The sequence below is a fragment of the Tarenaya hassleriana genome, unplaced genomic scaffold (assembly GCF_000463585.1).
Source record: "Tarenaya hassleriana unplaced genomic scaffold, ASM46358v1 Cleome27, whole genome shotgun sequence".
Taxonomy (NCBI): Eukaryota; Viridiplantae; Streptophyta; class Magnoliopsida; order Brassicales; family Cleomaceae; genus Tarenaya; species Tarenaya hassleriana.
The window spans coordinates 848209-863152 of NW_010965946.1; the positions used below are offsets into that span (position 1 = coordinate 848209).

Below are 14944 nucleotides of genomic sequence, written 5' to 3' on the forward strand. Positions count from 1 at the left end.
TTCCTGAGTACCACCGATTGCGGGCTTTCGGTTGCTTGGCATATGCTTCCACTTCTTCCACAGCCAGGCATAAGTTTTCTTCTCGGGCTCGAGCGACTGTGTTCTTGGGTTATCCTCCAGGATACAAAGGGTATAAACTTCTTGACTTGGATACCAATTCCATTTTTATATCCCGACACGTTATTTTTCATGAGGATATTTTTCCCTTTGCTCTTGGCAGTGATACCACTTCTTTTTCTTCATCTATTTTCTCAGAATCTATTTTACCTTTACCCATACCTGCTCGAGATATTTCATCCTCGTCTTTAGCTCCTGTCCCTTCCTCTTGTTTTCCGCCTTCTACTTCTTCTTTGCCTTCCCCTGTTTCGGGTTCTTCTTTGCTTTCCCCTACAGATTTTGCTGAACCTTCTACAGATTCTATTGCTCCTATCTCTCGCCCTCATCGAAAAACTAATCCTCCCTCTTACCTTAAAGATTATCACTGCTATCTTATGCCCTCGTCTTCTTCTCCTTTATATCCTTTATCTTCTGTTTTATCCTATCATCGTCTTTCTCCTCATTACCGAGCCTTCATTCTTAACACCGCTATCACTTCGGAACCCAAGTCTTTTAAAGAAGTTGTCTCTTCTGTTGAATGGAGGGAGGCCATGAACACTGAACTCGCAGCTCTTGACGGAAATGGCACTTGGTCGGTGGTCTCTCTTCCTCCCGGGAAAAAGGCGGTTGGCTGTAAGTGGGTTTACAAAATAAAGCGGAATTCTGATGGTTCGGTTGACAGATTCAAGGCACGTTTGGTTGCTAAGGGATATACGCAGCAGGAGGGGGTTGATTTTTTGGATACTTTTTCTCCTGTGGCTAAGCTCGTTACCGTGAAATTACTTCTTGCTTTGGCAGCTACACAACATTGGACCTTAACTCAAATGGACGTCACCAATGCTTTTCTTCACGGTGAGCTTGACGAGGAAATTTACATGACATTGCCTCCTGGTTTTACGCCACGGACAGGAGATACATTACCTTCCAATCCAGTTTGTTGACTGCAAAAGTCTTTGTACGGGCTACGACAAGCATCTCGGCAATGGTACTTTACATTCGCCAATGTATTGCTTGCTGCTGGGTTTGTTCAATCTCCTTCTGATCATACTCTGTTTGTTAAGAAGTCTGGCAGCTCTTTTGTTGCGCTTTTGGTTTATGTGGACGATATTGTTATTGCGAGCAATGATGATTCCGCTCTTCAGAACCTGAAATTGCTGCTGAGGCAGAGGTTCAATATCAAGGACCTTGGGGAGCTTAAATACTTCTTGGGATTGGAAATAGCTCGCTCCAAAATTGGGATCTCAATTAATCAGCGTAAATACTGCCTTGATTTAATTGCTGATTCTGGTTTTTTAGCTTGCAAACCTGTGTTTGCTCCTCTTGATCCAGGAATCCGCTTGTCAAAGGATTCAGGCGAGCCCCTGTCCGACATCACTGGGTACAGACGTCTCATCGGTCGTTTGCTGTACTTGACTATCACTAGACCGGACATTGCTTATGCTGTTCATAAGCTCAGTCAGTTTCTGTCCAAACCTACCTCGGTTCATCTCACAGCTGCACAACGTGTTGTTCGATATCTGAAAAACAATCCTGGGCAAGGCGTTTTTTATTCTGTCGAGTCCTCCTTGTGCCTCAATGCTTTTGCTGACGCCGACTGGGCTTCTTGTCTGGATTCTCGTCGTTCTACTTCGGGTTTCTGTGTGTTTCTTGGTGACTCCTTGATCTCGTGGAAAGCCAAGAAACAGACAACCGTTTCTCGCAGCAGTACAGAGGCGGAGTACCGTTCCTTGGCCAATGCCACCTGTGAGTTGGTCTGATTGCATAATCTTCTCCAGGATTTTCATATCTCCGTGACAGGGCCTGCCAAACTATTTTGCGATAATCAATCTGCGATACACATTGCGACGAACCCTGTTTTTCACGAACGGACTAAGCATATCGAGATTGATTGTCATCTCGTTCGCGACAAACTCAAGGCTGGTTTCCTCCTGTTGATGCACGTTTCTGCTGAAAACCAGCTTGCTGATATTTTCACTAAGGCTTTGCAGCCTGCCTTATTTGCGAACCTACTCTCTCGGATGAATCTTTCAAGTCTGTTCCTTCCGTCTCCGTCTTGAGGAGGGGGTATTACAGTTCTATATCCGAGCTGGAATGCGAGGGAATTAAATTAATTTTGAAAGTTTGTTTTTCGGTTTTGCATTCTCTCTCGCATCTTTCTCACTCTCTCTCCTTTCTGTTACACAGTTTCTTTTTCCTCTTTGTATATAAAAGGATGTACAGACTATTCTTTAGGGAATATACAGAAAATTCAAATTCATTCTTCTGGCTTTCTATTCTTCTCTCCAGAAACAGAGCATCGACATTTTCTCTGCTAAAACCACTTCATCATAAATTCTGATATTGTTCTTGAACTGGTCCGTTTCGGCAGATTTATTTGCTTGCGCACTTTGCGAGCTATTACGCAGAATCGGAGTTTACTGTCCAAAATATCGTTTGGACCATAGAGCCGAACGGTGCCCGACCTAAAAGGCTGTGGAAACAGATTTCTACCTTATTAAAAAAAAATCAATGGACCGAATAGCTAGGACATATACATGCAAGTAAGGCTAGCAAAATCTCCAACATTGGTTGGTGTGTGTGTGTTGTATATATACACACACGTGCTTTCTGTTATTAAACTTCTCTATAATTTTAGAGGGGAAATGCTTAAAAATGGCGAAAACAAGTTGTGCTTGTTACAAACTCGTTGTGAGAAGACGTACGACATGCCACATGTATTGATGTTAGATTTAACGAGAAAAAGATCCGCCTGCTTCATTATCCGGATATTGGGGTTAGGTGGGTTTCTGTTATTTCAAGCTTCTTGCGGGGCCTATGAAGCCGTTGTCCGGTGGACGACGTTTGTCACTGTCTTTGTCAGCATTTTTCGCTCCAAACAAAGGCATTATACATTCATTGCCTTAATCTTGCATGGGACACGAAGACATATACGTACGTACGTACGTATTTGGTATTGTGGATACAAATCAATTTTAAGTACGTGGGTATCTTGATCAAGTTTTTCAAGAAATTTGTTTTGAAAACGATAATTCTTGTAATTCTTAATATATTTTTCATAGAATAATCGGAAACCGTCGTAATATTTCCAACATGTATTGTTATAATTGTCAATCATTAATAAATTTGGATGAAAACGATACCTCAACTATATAAACTCGATTGATACAATCACTTCTTCCTTTGAGATCCCAAAAAATGTTATAGTATCTGAGACATGTATTAGCTTGATAAGTCACACGTAATATAGCTAATAAATGCACGTACGATCAACCACTAGAACATGCCAACGTTGAATTTAACCTTATATGCATGGCCAACTTAGGAAACAATGCTTACACATAGTATACCACGTGCCTTCTATTTCCCTGCACGCGTTACTTCGTCGCCAACATCTCATTCACCCGAAATCCTACGGCTCGTCACTATTAATTAAACCACACAACAAAATAAAAAAGAAAATTAGCCCTCGAGACTCTAAATAAAAATTACTAAAACCAAAATGTTAACTTATGCTAAAACCACCGTCTTCGCCGTCGCCGTTATTCTCTTAGCCACGGCCGTGTCTGCCGGAGAGCTCGAGATGCTCGAGACGGCTCGAGCCGCGGTGGCTGAATCGAGGGCGTGGGTTGGGTCGAGGGTTGAGACCGAGGGCTTCACTGGTCACATTTATTCAAATGGGTCGGCGATAATCGAGTGTGAGAAGCTATATGAAGAGAGTGAGATTAGGTTGTCGACTTTGATAGATGTTCATGAAAATTTTACTGTCGATGATGCGATAACGTGGTTGGGCGGTGTCCTCGTGAACCATAGGACTTGTTTGGAGGGTTTAGAACAAAAGGGTTTGGCTCAAAAGGCTTTGGTTTATAATAACGTGACGTTGATCGTTAGCAAGTCTCTTGCTTTGTACCGAAAGGGGAGGAAGAATCATGTAAACAAGAGTAAGGACACACACATATATACACATGCATGAATCTCTCTCTTTCTATATATTTGTATATATATATATATCATGTAGATGCATAGATGTTTATTCATTGTGAACATCCTGTATAATGTGTAGGACCACATGAGGCAGGGAGGCCGAACCAGAGCGGAGGAATGCTGGTGTCATGGAATCCGACACGGTCTAAGGCCGATTTCGTGGTGGCTAAGGATGGTTCGGGTGGTCATAGGTCAATCAACGAAGCTTTGACTGCGGTTTCTAGAATGGGTCCACGACGGTCTGGTAGAGTAATAATCTATATAAAATCCGGTGTATATAACGAGAAAATTGATATAGATAGGAAGATGAAGAACATCATGCTAGTAGGCGACGGTATCGACCGGACAATTGTAACGGGCAGTAGCAACGTCCCCGACGGCGCAACAACTTATGGATCTGCCACATTTGGTACATACACATATATAGCATACAATCACAAACATGACATGGACCGTTTTTCTTTTATATATGATATGAAATGATGAATCTACTAACTATAGGGGTGTCGGGGGATGGATTTTGGGCGAGGGATATGACATTCGAGAACACAGCAGGACCGCATAAGCATCAAGCGGTGGCATTGAGAGTGAGTTCGGATCTGTCCGTTTTCTACAGATGTAGCTTCAAAGGATATCAAGACACTCTCTTTACTCACTCTCTTCGCCAGTTCTACCGTGACTGCCACATTTATGGTACATTAGAAAATCGAACTATTATATATATATATATATATATATATATATATAATATATGATGTTTAATGATAAGCTGAGATTATCTTTTTGTATATAAAATCCGGTGTATATAACGAGAAAATTGATATAGATAGGAAGATGAAGAACATCATGCTAGTAGGCGACGGTATCGACCGGACAATTGTAACGGGCAGTAGCAACGTCCCCGACGGCGCAACAACTTATGGATCTGCCACATTTGGTACATACACATATATAGCATACAATCACAAACATGACATGGACCGTTTTTCTTTTATATATGATATGAAATGATGAATCTACTAACTATAGGGGTGTCGGGGGATGGATTTTGGGCGAGGGATATGACATTCGAGAACACAGCAGGACCGCATAAGCATCAAGCGGTGGCATTGAGAGTGAGTTCGGATCTGTCCGTTTTCTACAGATGTAGCTTCAAAGGATATCAAGACACTCTCTTTACTCACTCTCTTCGCCAGTTCTACCGTGACTGCCACATTTATGGTACATTAGAAAATCGAACTATTATATATATATATATATATATATATATATATAATATATGATGTTTAATGTCAATATTCAGACGAGTGGCAATGTATAATGATTTTTTGGTAGGTACAATTGATTTCATATTCGGAGACGCGGCTGCGGTATTTCAAAACTGCGACATATTTGTGAGACGGCCAATGGACCACCAGGCCAACATGATCACGGCCCAAGGCAGAGACAATCCACATACAAACACAGGTTTTTTTTTATTAAATCAAATATTTCACAGTTTAAGGGTTAGCTAGCAGGTTGAGAGAGATACGAATCATCTAAGCATTCATTCATGCAATGTTATATATATATGGACAGGCATTTCAATACAAGAATCACGAGTAAGGCCAGCCCCCGAACTCGAGGTGATGAAATCCCGTTTCCGAAGCTACTTGGGGAGGCCGTGGAAGAAGTACTCGAGGACGGTGTTTATGAAAACGGATCTCGATGGATTGATTCATCCGAATGGTTGGACCGAATGGAGCGGAGCCTTCGCCCTCTCTACATTATATTATGGGGAATATATGAACACCGGTAGGATGACAATTTCGGATTTCGATTCGATTATATTTAGGTTCGGTTATATAGTTTTTATTTGGATTCGATTGGCTTTAAAATTTTAAAAACAGAAAATAATTAATCATTTTTGCAGAAATTTTTTTTCCGGTGTTTTCAATTACTTTTTTTTTATTCGGTTCATTTTTTTTATCGGTTCTAGAGAAATCATAATTAATCGATTTTTTTTTATATAAATTCGGTTTGATCACCATTATATATTATTTGATTAAGATCGGTTTGATTATTCGGTTATTGATCACCTCTAAATATAAAGGGGCCGGAGCAAGAACCGATGAAAGGGTGAAATGGCCAGGATTTCACGTTCTTCGTGGCTCGGAGGAGGCAAGCCCCTTTTCGGTGAGCAGGTTCATACAAGGGGAGTCTTGGATTCCGGCGACCGGTGTCCCGTTTCATGCCGGCGTTTAGCCTTTTTAGCTTCGGTGGTCGGTCTCTAAATTCTAATGCATGTGATGTGTCGTTAAAATGCGTATTTTGTTTGTGAAGTACCGAAAATGTACGTGTTATTATGAAGATTCTTAATCTCGTGAAAAGATATAATCTTCAATTTAATCATATAAAATGAATAAACATGAGTCGTTCTATAAAATCAATTCACAATCGTGAATTGCTTCACAACTGATGGTGTATTTTTGTATGAATAAAGATATTGGACCAAGAGTTTAATAACTTAAAAAAATCCGTATTTCGTTAATATACATACACATTAATAACCCTAATGAGGTTATCCAACTGTTGGTGGGTTCTGGTTCGATTCCATTGGTGGAAAAAGATATAATTTCTGGACCAAAATGGTCCATACAAAAGGTGGTTACGGACCTAGTGTGGATGTAGGTGGAGCGATGACCCGAAAAACCATCCTGGTTATTAAAAAAAAAAATGACATTTTCCTACACCAATTAAGTAAAATGTGACATTTTCCTACACGAATTTTTAATTTGATAAAAACCTACACCATATTATCAAATGTACCAAATCGATACACGAATTACCCAATTTTACTGCAATTTAGTACATAATCCGAAACGGTGTTAAAATGTCCGTTAATTGATGATGTGGAAGGTCACTGGCGGCTGACGTAGAAGGTCACGTGAAAAATTTTACCACGTCAGCATGCAACGTCATATTTTCAAAAATAAAAAAGAAAAAAAAATTTAAAAAAATTTTAAAAAATTAAAATCGAAAAAAATAAAAATAAAAATTAAAAATTTAAAAAAAAACATATATATACATATACATACATATATACAAATATATTTATATATACACACATACGCATATATAAATATACGTATACATATATGTATGTATAAACATATACAATATATATGTATTTAACATATATATACATACATATACATATATGTATGCATACAAAATAAAAAAAATACATATATATATATACATCTATACGTGTATATATATATATATTCATATATATATATATACAAATAAAAATATAAACATATATACTCCTATATATAAATATATATATATATATACATACAAAATAAAAATATACATACATCTATACAAATATATACATACAAATATATTTATATATACACACATATATTTGTATAGATATATGTATACATATATGTATGCATACAAAATAAAAAAAAATACATATATATACATACATCTATATATATATATATATTCATATCTATATACAAATACAAATATAAACATATATACTCCTATGTATAAATATATCTATGTATACATACAAAATAAAAAATATATATACATCTATACAAATAATATATACACATATATACAAATATATTTATACATATACATATATTTGTATAGATATATGTATATATATATGTATGCATACAAAATAAAAAAAATACATATATATACATACATCTATATATGTATATACATATTTATTTATATCTATATACAAATACAAATATAAACATGTATACTCCTTATAAATATATCTATGTATACATACAAAATAAAAAATATATACATATATATACATATATCTATACAAATATATATATACATACATACAAATATATTTATATATACACATATATATTTATCCTCTATCAAAAATAAAAAAAAAATATACGTGTATATGTAAATATATGTGTATATATAAATATATTTGTATGTATATATATATATATATTTGTATAGATGTATTTATATATGTGTATGTGTGTATATATAAATATATTTGTATGTATGTATATATGTATTTTTTATTTTTTATTTTATTTTTTTCGATTTTAAATTTTTTTTATTTTTTTATTTTTTATTTTTTTTTTAAAATATGACGTGTCATGTTGATGTGACAAAATTTTCTATGTGACCTTCCACGTCAGCCGCCACGGCCTTCCACATCAGCAATTAACGGATATTTTAACGTCGTTTCAGATTATGTAGTAAATTACAGTAAAATTGGATAATTCGTGTATCGATTTGGAACATTTGATAATATAGTGTATGTTTTTATCAAATTAAAAATTCGTGTAGAAAAATGTCACATTTTATTAAATTGGTGTAGAAAAATTGTCATTTTGCAAAAAAAAAAAAACCTAGTGAGGTTATCTAATGTTATACCGTATTGGAGGTATTTTGTTGACATTTGTATACCTTTTGACCGGAAGAACCGGTGGAAGGTATTCAAAAGGTATTTTCAGACGTATATAATGGACGACATGGACAGTTGTAACGATTTGAATTGTTTATTTTGAAAGGTTCTTCTAGATGTCACGAATGAATTCGCACTTCGATTTTTCACTTGTGTAGTTTAAACGTCACCGTTTTGTATGTGTCTCGTTTTGTGTGTCTCATTGCATACACCGGGAAGACGTCTCGGTGACACGCGTATATAGCTAAGAACCCATTTTCCCATTTGTTTTTCGCCCTAATAACACCTTACAACTCACCCCGAAGTTAGCTTAAGAGTGGAATTCCTCACAATTCGTAATCTACGACAGATTTCGAAGGGAAGTAGAATTCGATTAATTCCCGCCCGCCAAATTTTTCGATTGCCGATCTCAGAATGGTTTCCACTTTCCAGTTACAGCGGAGATGCCGTTTGTGACGCGAAATGCACAAATGACTTAAAACCCATGGGCCTAAAGGCCCACCGTGCAGGCCCATAAACCCATTATATCAGGCCCATCCAGCAACCGCGGTCGAGATACTAGCCGAGGAGGAGGAGCGGTTTTTGATAACATAAGAGCTTAATAGATACTGACGAACGGTACATCACGGACGATACAGTTACAGCACGGCGAATGGAAAATAACGCAAGTACAATACAGAGCCTTCAACACAGGTGAACGCAAAACCCTCTTCATTCAGCTAATGTCATGCCGGAGAGATAAACACGGCTCTGAATCAGGCTGCCACCGATCCAAAACCCGGGCATGACCATGAGACCAACTCTCAGACTCTGCTCCCTCTCTTCTCTAACCACATTCTTCACGATGCTTTCCATGTAAACATCAGAGAATTCGCAGCCCTTTTTCACCTGGAAGATCTTGGCTGCAGGGTCGAAGGAAAAGGCAAGCCTTTGCAGAAGCCAGACCGACTTGGCGAGTTTTAAGAACGCCTGGTAGAACGCAGTTCTCGGGTGCCCGCCTCCCATAACGTAGTTCCGCTGGTCCATGTTTTCGAAGAATGAGATTTCCATCTTTGGGTGGATTACGCTGAGATACTTGCTCCTGCAAAATTTTCCGAAAGTAGAGTCCGGGCTTTGACATAAGGCATCTAGTGGATCCATGTCCTTCAGAGCAAGAAACTGACGGAAGGACGCCTCTGCATCATCTGATGGGCTTTCCGATTGGATTGAGAAATTTTCTTGCTGAAACCCAACAAACATCCTCTGGCATATGTATGACTCGAATGCATATTTCTTGTGAGCCCTCTTGGCATAAACAACATCGGCTTCAATAGAATTGGCAGCCGAATCAAGGTCCCATCCAGCAGCTTTCATCATGTTGATCAGCGGCTTTGAGAAATCATGGACGGCTTTATAAGCAGCTTCATAGAGTGACATGAAGAGTTCGGGGGTTAAATCTACAGTAAAATGTCCACTACCAGCCACAGAACCTTCTGATTCTCTTGTGGACAGGCCCCTTAGCTTTAGATTCTTCTCGAGCTTAGCTCGCTTCTGAGTCGCTTCTTCAATCTGCTGTTGCAGCTGTATGATCTCAGAGTCCTTGTTTTGAATCTCTGACTGAAACTTTTTCACCATTACCTCGTACGTTTTCAAGAGGCTTTGCTGCTCTTGGATCTCTGCAGCTAAGCGAGAATCTTGAGGGGAGACACATGCAGGCTTGGGGTTGTTCTCCCGGTAAAAGTGCTTGAGTTCTGAAAGATTTTTTATCTCGGAAATCACAACCTTGTCTGCCGACTGAATCTTTTCGGGATCATAGGGTGTATGGGCAGTTTGGAGCTGGATGTAAGCCGACTTCAAAGACGAGATATTTGTAAACAGTTTGGAAATCAGTGCCTCCATTGCTTCTGGGTTCTGGTTAATAGATTCTTCCATGGGTTGAGGATGGACCTTTTGGCTGTTGGTCTCTCGGAGTTGGGTGTCTTTCAACCCACCAGGTAGCATAGCTGAATCCAACAACAGGGAAGAACAGTTGGATTCCTTAAACCTGATTCAGCAAACACGATAGCCGCAAACACGATTTGTCTCATATCAATCATGGGGAACCACAGATCAATCGTAACCATAACAAAAAACACTATCACACATATACAAGAAGTAAGTCATTCAAAGATATTAGGGCAACAGCTTAGCACAGCAGATGGACGGCAATTTGAGGAACGAAATGAAAATCTCCAAACTAGTTAGGAGCGAAGGCTTTTGTTTTTAACCAATGTTCCTGAAATGAAACTGTCCCGACAAGTTAAAAAAACCTTCAAGACAGAGCTGATTAACCTTGGTACTTCGTACTCTCATCATGTTTCGTTTGATCGCGAATCTTGAAGCAAATCACAGTACAGAACAAGGGTTGTGATGTTTCTCTCGATCGGAAGGGGAAAAGATTTCCTCCATCGGGGAATGATGAGGAACTGCTTAGAGAACAGGAAACTACGATTTCTTGCAAGTATCTACAAGTTCTGACTACGAAAACATGGAAAATGAGGAAACTTCAAACCCTAACGACCTACCTAAGTTGGAAACTGAAAATTCCCCCAAATTTCCTGATTTCTGCAGGTAGATAGAGAAAGCACCAAGTCTGAAATTTGATCTGAACTGGAGAAGAAGATCGAGAACAAAGAGATCACCTGAATTTGCTTTGTGGGGTAATAATCCCCGAACAGAAGTTTCCCGACAGCTAACTCTTCATCAGCTTTCACACCAAACAAGCGGAAACAAAAAAGTTGTCGGAGCTCTCCCCCGGATCCTTCGCCGGAGATTTAGCCTAAGGAGGAGGAGAAAGAAAAAGAAGAAGATAAAGGAATCCTTAGATAGGAAGTGAACTAGGAGAAAAACGAGTACGGGACTTCGAGTCTACGACATTGTTAAACGTTTGGTAAAGTTTAATTACCAACTGACCCAAACCCTCTGTCTCGTCCCAAAGGTACTTTGGTCTTCCGGTCTAAACTAAAAGCTTAGCTATGCCGCACACGCACAAAGACTCATCAATCGACCCTGTGGAAAATGGTTCGCCAATTTCTCACGCTTTCTCCGGCAATTTCCCGCTTGAATGTTTTCCCGAGAAACTCACTCCTCTCGATTTTACCTTCTCGGAGGTTGCAGAAGGACCATCATACGCAACAGAAGCTTGTAAGTCCAACGTTGTCGCTTGTCTCTTCTTCGTCTCCAGTGAGATGTTTTTCTTCGAATGGAACGAGAGTGCCCTTCTTGCCCAGCAACGAAATTTCGAAGCTTGATGAGAATTTGGTCGTTTTGGGTATTGAAACGAGCTGCGACGACACTGCTGCTGCTGTTGTAAGCTGTTAATTCGTTGGCATTCCTTCTCTTCCTCCCGTTTCTTTATGGAAGGCAAATCACTCGGTTTCTCTTTTTTTCTTATAGTAATATCCTACACTTTGTGGTGCTTAGGTGAGGAGCAATGGAGAAATTCTTAGCCAAGTCGTTTCTTCTCAGGTAAAGGTTGTCCCTTTTTTCCTGTGGTAAATCTCGTTCAGAGCTGCCCAAGTTTTGCTGTTTGAAATTCCATCAGAAAAGCTTTCTACTTTTGGATTGTTAAACATCGTGATATGTTATGCAAGAACAGATTTTTGTAGGACTATTTGATGTTTCTACGAGTCATCTGATGAATTTTGATCTGCTTAGGAATTCAGTTTCGACAGAAGTAATTGTGGTTATGGTTTCTCCATTTATCATTCTTTGTTTCGCTTGTCCTGATATCCCTATTGGCTTACCTCAAGGCAGAACTGCTTGCTCGATATGGAGGAGTTGCGCCTAAACAAGCAGAAGAAGCACATTCCGAGGCCATCGATAAGGTGGAGAGCTCAGACATCATGTTGCATCTAAACTAACTATACTCGTATGCGCCATAATGAGGATGTATCTTTTGGTGGCAGTGGACCAGACTTTATGTTCTCTATTTGTGTGTCTTGACATGTCTCCTGCATCAATACTTTAGCAGTTTCTTGTGTTTTTTCACATGCTGATGGTGGGAAGAAATGCATATTCCTTAAGTGCAGGTTGTGCAAGAAGCACTTGATAGAGCAAATGTAACCGAGAAGGAGCTCTCTGCTGTAGCTGTTACCATTGGGCCTGGTTTGAGTCTTTGTCTACGTGGTAAAAAATCTTCCTTTCTTTTCTCTTTGCTCTTGTGCTTTTGAAATGATTAGGTGTAGTTAGGGAACTAATAGGGTAAGTATTTGCTGTTCAATCATACAGTTGGTGTGCAGAAGGCTCGAAGAGTTGCTGGTAGCTTCCGTCTGCCAATTGTCGGTGTGCATCACATGGAAGCTCATGCCCTCGTGGCCAGGTATAGTACTTGATAAAGCTCAGTATGACATCTAGCTTGTTTAAATAGTAGGGTCTTGTCTCTCTTTGGAGATTCGATATGGGAGACGCTCACCAGCTTTCCTACGGTTCTGTTTGTGCAGATTAAGTGAACGGGAATTGACATTTCCTTTCATGGCATTGCTAATATCAGGTATTGCATAAACGGGTTTTCTTTGAGTCAATTCATCTTCTCAAGGGACTTAGGTTTCTGTCTAAACCGCTGCCTGTGTTTGTCCTAGGAGGGCACAATCTTCTTGTTCTTGCTCATGGTCTTGGACAGTACACACAACTCGGGACTACAGTAGACGATGCAATTGGTGAGGCCTTTGACAAGACAGCAAAATGGCTTGGCCTTGACATGAGGAGAAGCGGTGGACCAGCTGTTGAAGAACTCGCTCTGGAGGGTGATGCAGAATCTGTTAAGTTCAATGTAAGACATGGCTCGCAAGACAACAGTTTTCTCTCTGGTTATAATTTTTCTAAAATTTTTCATTTTCCAATTTCATTCGATTGTTCACAATATTTAGCTATGACCCTTTGGTGAAGCCGGCCCATAAGTATCCGCTCGTTCTGTTTCCAGGTTCCAATGAAGCATCATAAAGATTGCAACTTTTCTTATGCTGGTTTGAAGACTCAAGTGAGACTGGCTATTGAAGCCAAAGGCATGTGAGTAACAATTAATACACACAATCAGCTTTGAAGTTGTATTTCCAAGTTATGTCACATCAGGCACCATAGTAATTTTCCTTGGAACTCTCTCTTATCCTATGACTCACGTTGTACAGTCAATTCTGATTCTTATCATTAACCCTTTTGGCCAATTGACTGGGTAGTAAAGAATGGTTTTTGCTGGCTTGTAGCGATGCTAAATGCCCTGTTTCTTCTGCCACAAGTGAGGACAGAAGACACCGAGCGGATGTTGCTGCGTCTTTCCAGGTACAAATCTCTGAGGATGGAGAAGCTAACTCATGGAGCAGTTTCATTCCACTGCAATTAAAAATGATATTGCTCCTGTAAGAATCCAGCTTCTGACGATGTGCAGTTATAAAATGCAGCGAGTTGCAGTCTTACATCTGGAAGAAAAGTGCGAACGAGCAATAGAATGGGCATTAAAAATCGAGCCTTCTATACAACATCTGGTGAGCCTAATGAGAAGGGTTCTGTTTTCTTAGCAACACTGTTCCAGACTAATATTGTTTCATCATTCTTCTACCTGTTATGTGATAGGTAGTGTCTGGCGGTGTTGCTTCGAATCAATATGTAAGGGCTCGGCTCAGTCACGTTGTTGAAAAGAGAAAGCTAAAACTTGTTTGCCCTCCCCCCAGCCTTTGCACAGACAATGGTAGGCCTTAGATCCTCTTACCCGTCAAATTGAAGCTCTGAAGCTTCACACTTATCTAAAGTTGAGCCTTTTTTTTTGGTAGGAGTGATGGTAGCTTGGACGGGTCTCGAACATTTTCGTGTGGGAAGGTACGATCCACCACCAGCAGCAGATGAGCCTGAAGATACCGTGGTATGTTCAATGCAAAACAAACAAAAAGAATTCGGTTCTTGTGGGTAATTTTCTCTTCGAAAGGTGAAAAGATTCCAACTTTAGTGATGTATGGATTGTGAAACCAGTATGATTTACGACCGAGGTGGCCATTGGGAGAGGAGTACGCTGAAGGAAGAAGCGAAGCTCGGTCAGTGAAGAGGGCCAGAATCCACCCTTCACTCACTTCCATCATCCAGGCTTCTCTACTCGACAACAAACATAAAGCAGAAGACAGTGTCTGCAACTGAAGCCAAGGATTGAATCCGCATAAGCTTTCCTGTGTAATTTGTTTGGAGAAGTATGATGAGAGGGAGACAGATCTTTGTAACTTCTTGATGTTACCAGAAGTTGATGTCATGATTCAAGACCAAATGTATTCTTCCAAACGTATTCTGTGTCCGAATGGAGATGATGTTTTGAATTAGAAAAGCTTTGAGATGTAGTTTCCATGGATTATCGAATAGAAGAAGGAAGAAGGATCATTTCCATATGCGTTATTATCCACAAGCAAAGAAACGGTC

At 39.4% G+C, this 14944-nt stretch overlaps 3 protein-coding genes across 5 annotated transcripts; 2 read left to right on the forward strand and 1 right to left on the reverse strand.

Annotated features, from left to right (window-relative positions):
- Nucleotides 1–3542: 3542 nt before the first annotated feature.
- On the forward strand, nt 3543–6502 carry LOC104817235 (probable pectinesterase/pectinesterase inhibitor 36). Of its 2 annotated transcripts, XM_010546333.2 has the most exons (7): nt 3543–4034; nt 4157–4375; nt 4904–5014; nt 5107–5298; nt 5413–5544; nt 5656–5871; nt 6170–6502. In XM_010546333.2, the coding sequence occupies exons 1-7, from the start codon at nt 3596–3598 to the stop codon at nt 6319–6321; spliced, it is 1461 nt and encodes a 486-aa protein (XP_010544635.1). In that variant the 5' UTR covers nt 3543–3595; the 3' UTR covers nt 6322–6502. The 2 variants fall into 2 exon arrangements, with proteins under 2 accessions (XP_010544635.1, XP_019058501.1); XM_019202956.1 differs by lacking the exons at nt 4904–5014; nt 5107–5298 and adding an exon at nt 4579–4770 and having other exon boundaries at nt 4157–4486.
- Nucleotides 6503–9096: 2594 nt separating this feature from the next.
- Nucleotides 9097–11403, reverse strand: LOC104817236 (IRK-interacting protein). 2 transcript variants are annotated; one of them, XM_010546335.2, is made up of 2 exons: nt 11191–11403; nt 9097–10512 (listed from the first exon to the last, which is right to left on the reverse strand). In XM_010546335.2, exon 2 carries the CDS (start codon nt 10508–10510, stop codon nt 9242–9244), a length of 1269 nt encoding a protein of 422 aa, XP_010544637.1. In that variant the 5' UTR covers nt 10511–10512; nt 11191–11403; the 3' UTR covers nt 9097–9241. The 2 variants fall into 2 exon arrangements, with proteins under 2 accessions (XP_010544637.1, XP_010544636.1); XM_010546334.2 differs by having other exon boundaries at nt 9097–10553.
- Nucleotides 11404–11530: 127 nt separating this feature from the next.
- On the forward strand, nt 11531–14868 carry LOC104817237 (probable tRNA N6-adenosine threonylcarbamoyltransferase, mitochondrial). Its single transcript, XM_010546336.1, has 13 exons — nt 11531–11857; nt 11972–12016; nt 12301–12375; nt 12580–12676; nt 12779–12869; nt 12991–13040; nt 13129–13319; nt 13470–13555; nt 13750–13825; nt 13945–14028; nt 14117–14231; nt 14314–14402; nt 14510–14868. The coding sequence occupies exons 1-13, from the start codon at nt 11567–11569 to the stop codon at nt 14669–14671; spliced, it is 1452 nt and encodes a 483-aa protein (XP_010544638.1). The 5' UTR covers nt 11531–11566; the 3' UTR covers nt 14672–14868.
- The last annotated feature ends 76 nt before the right edge of the window (nt 14869–14944 follow it).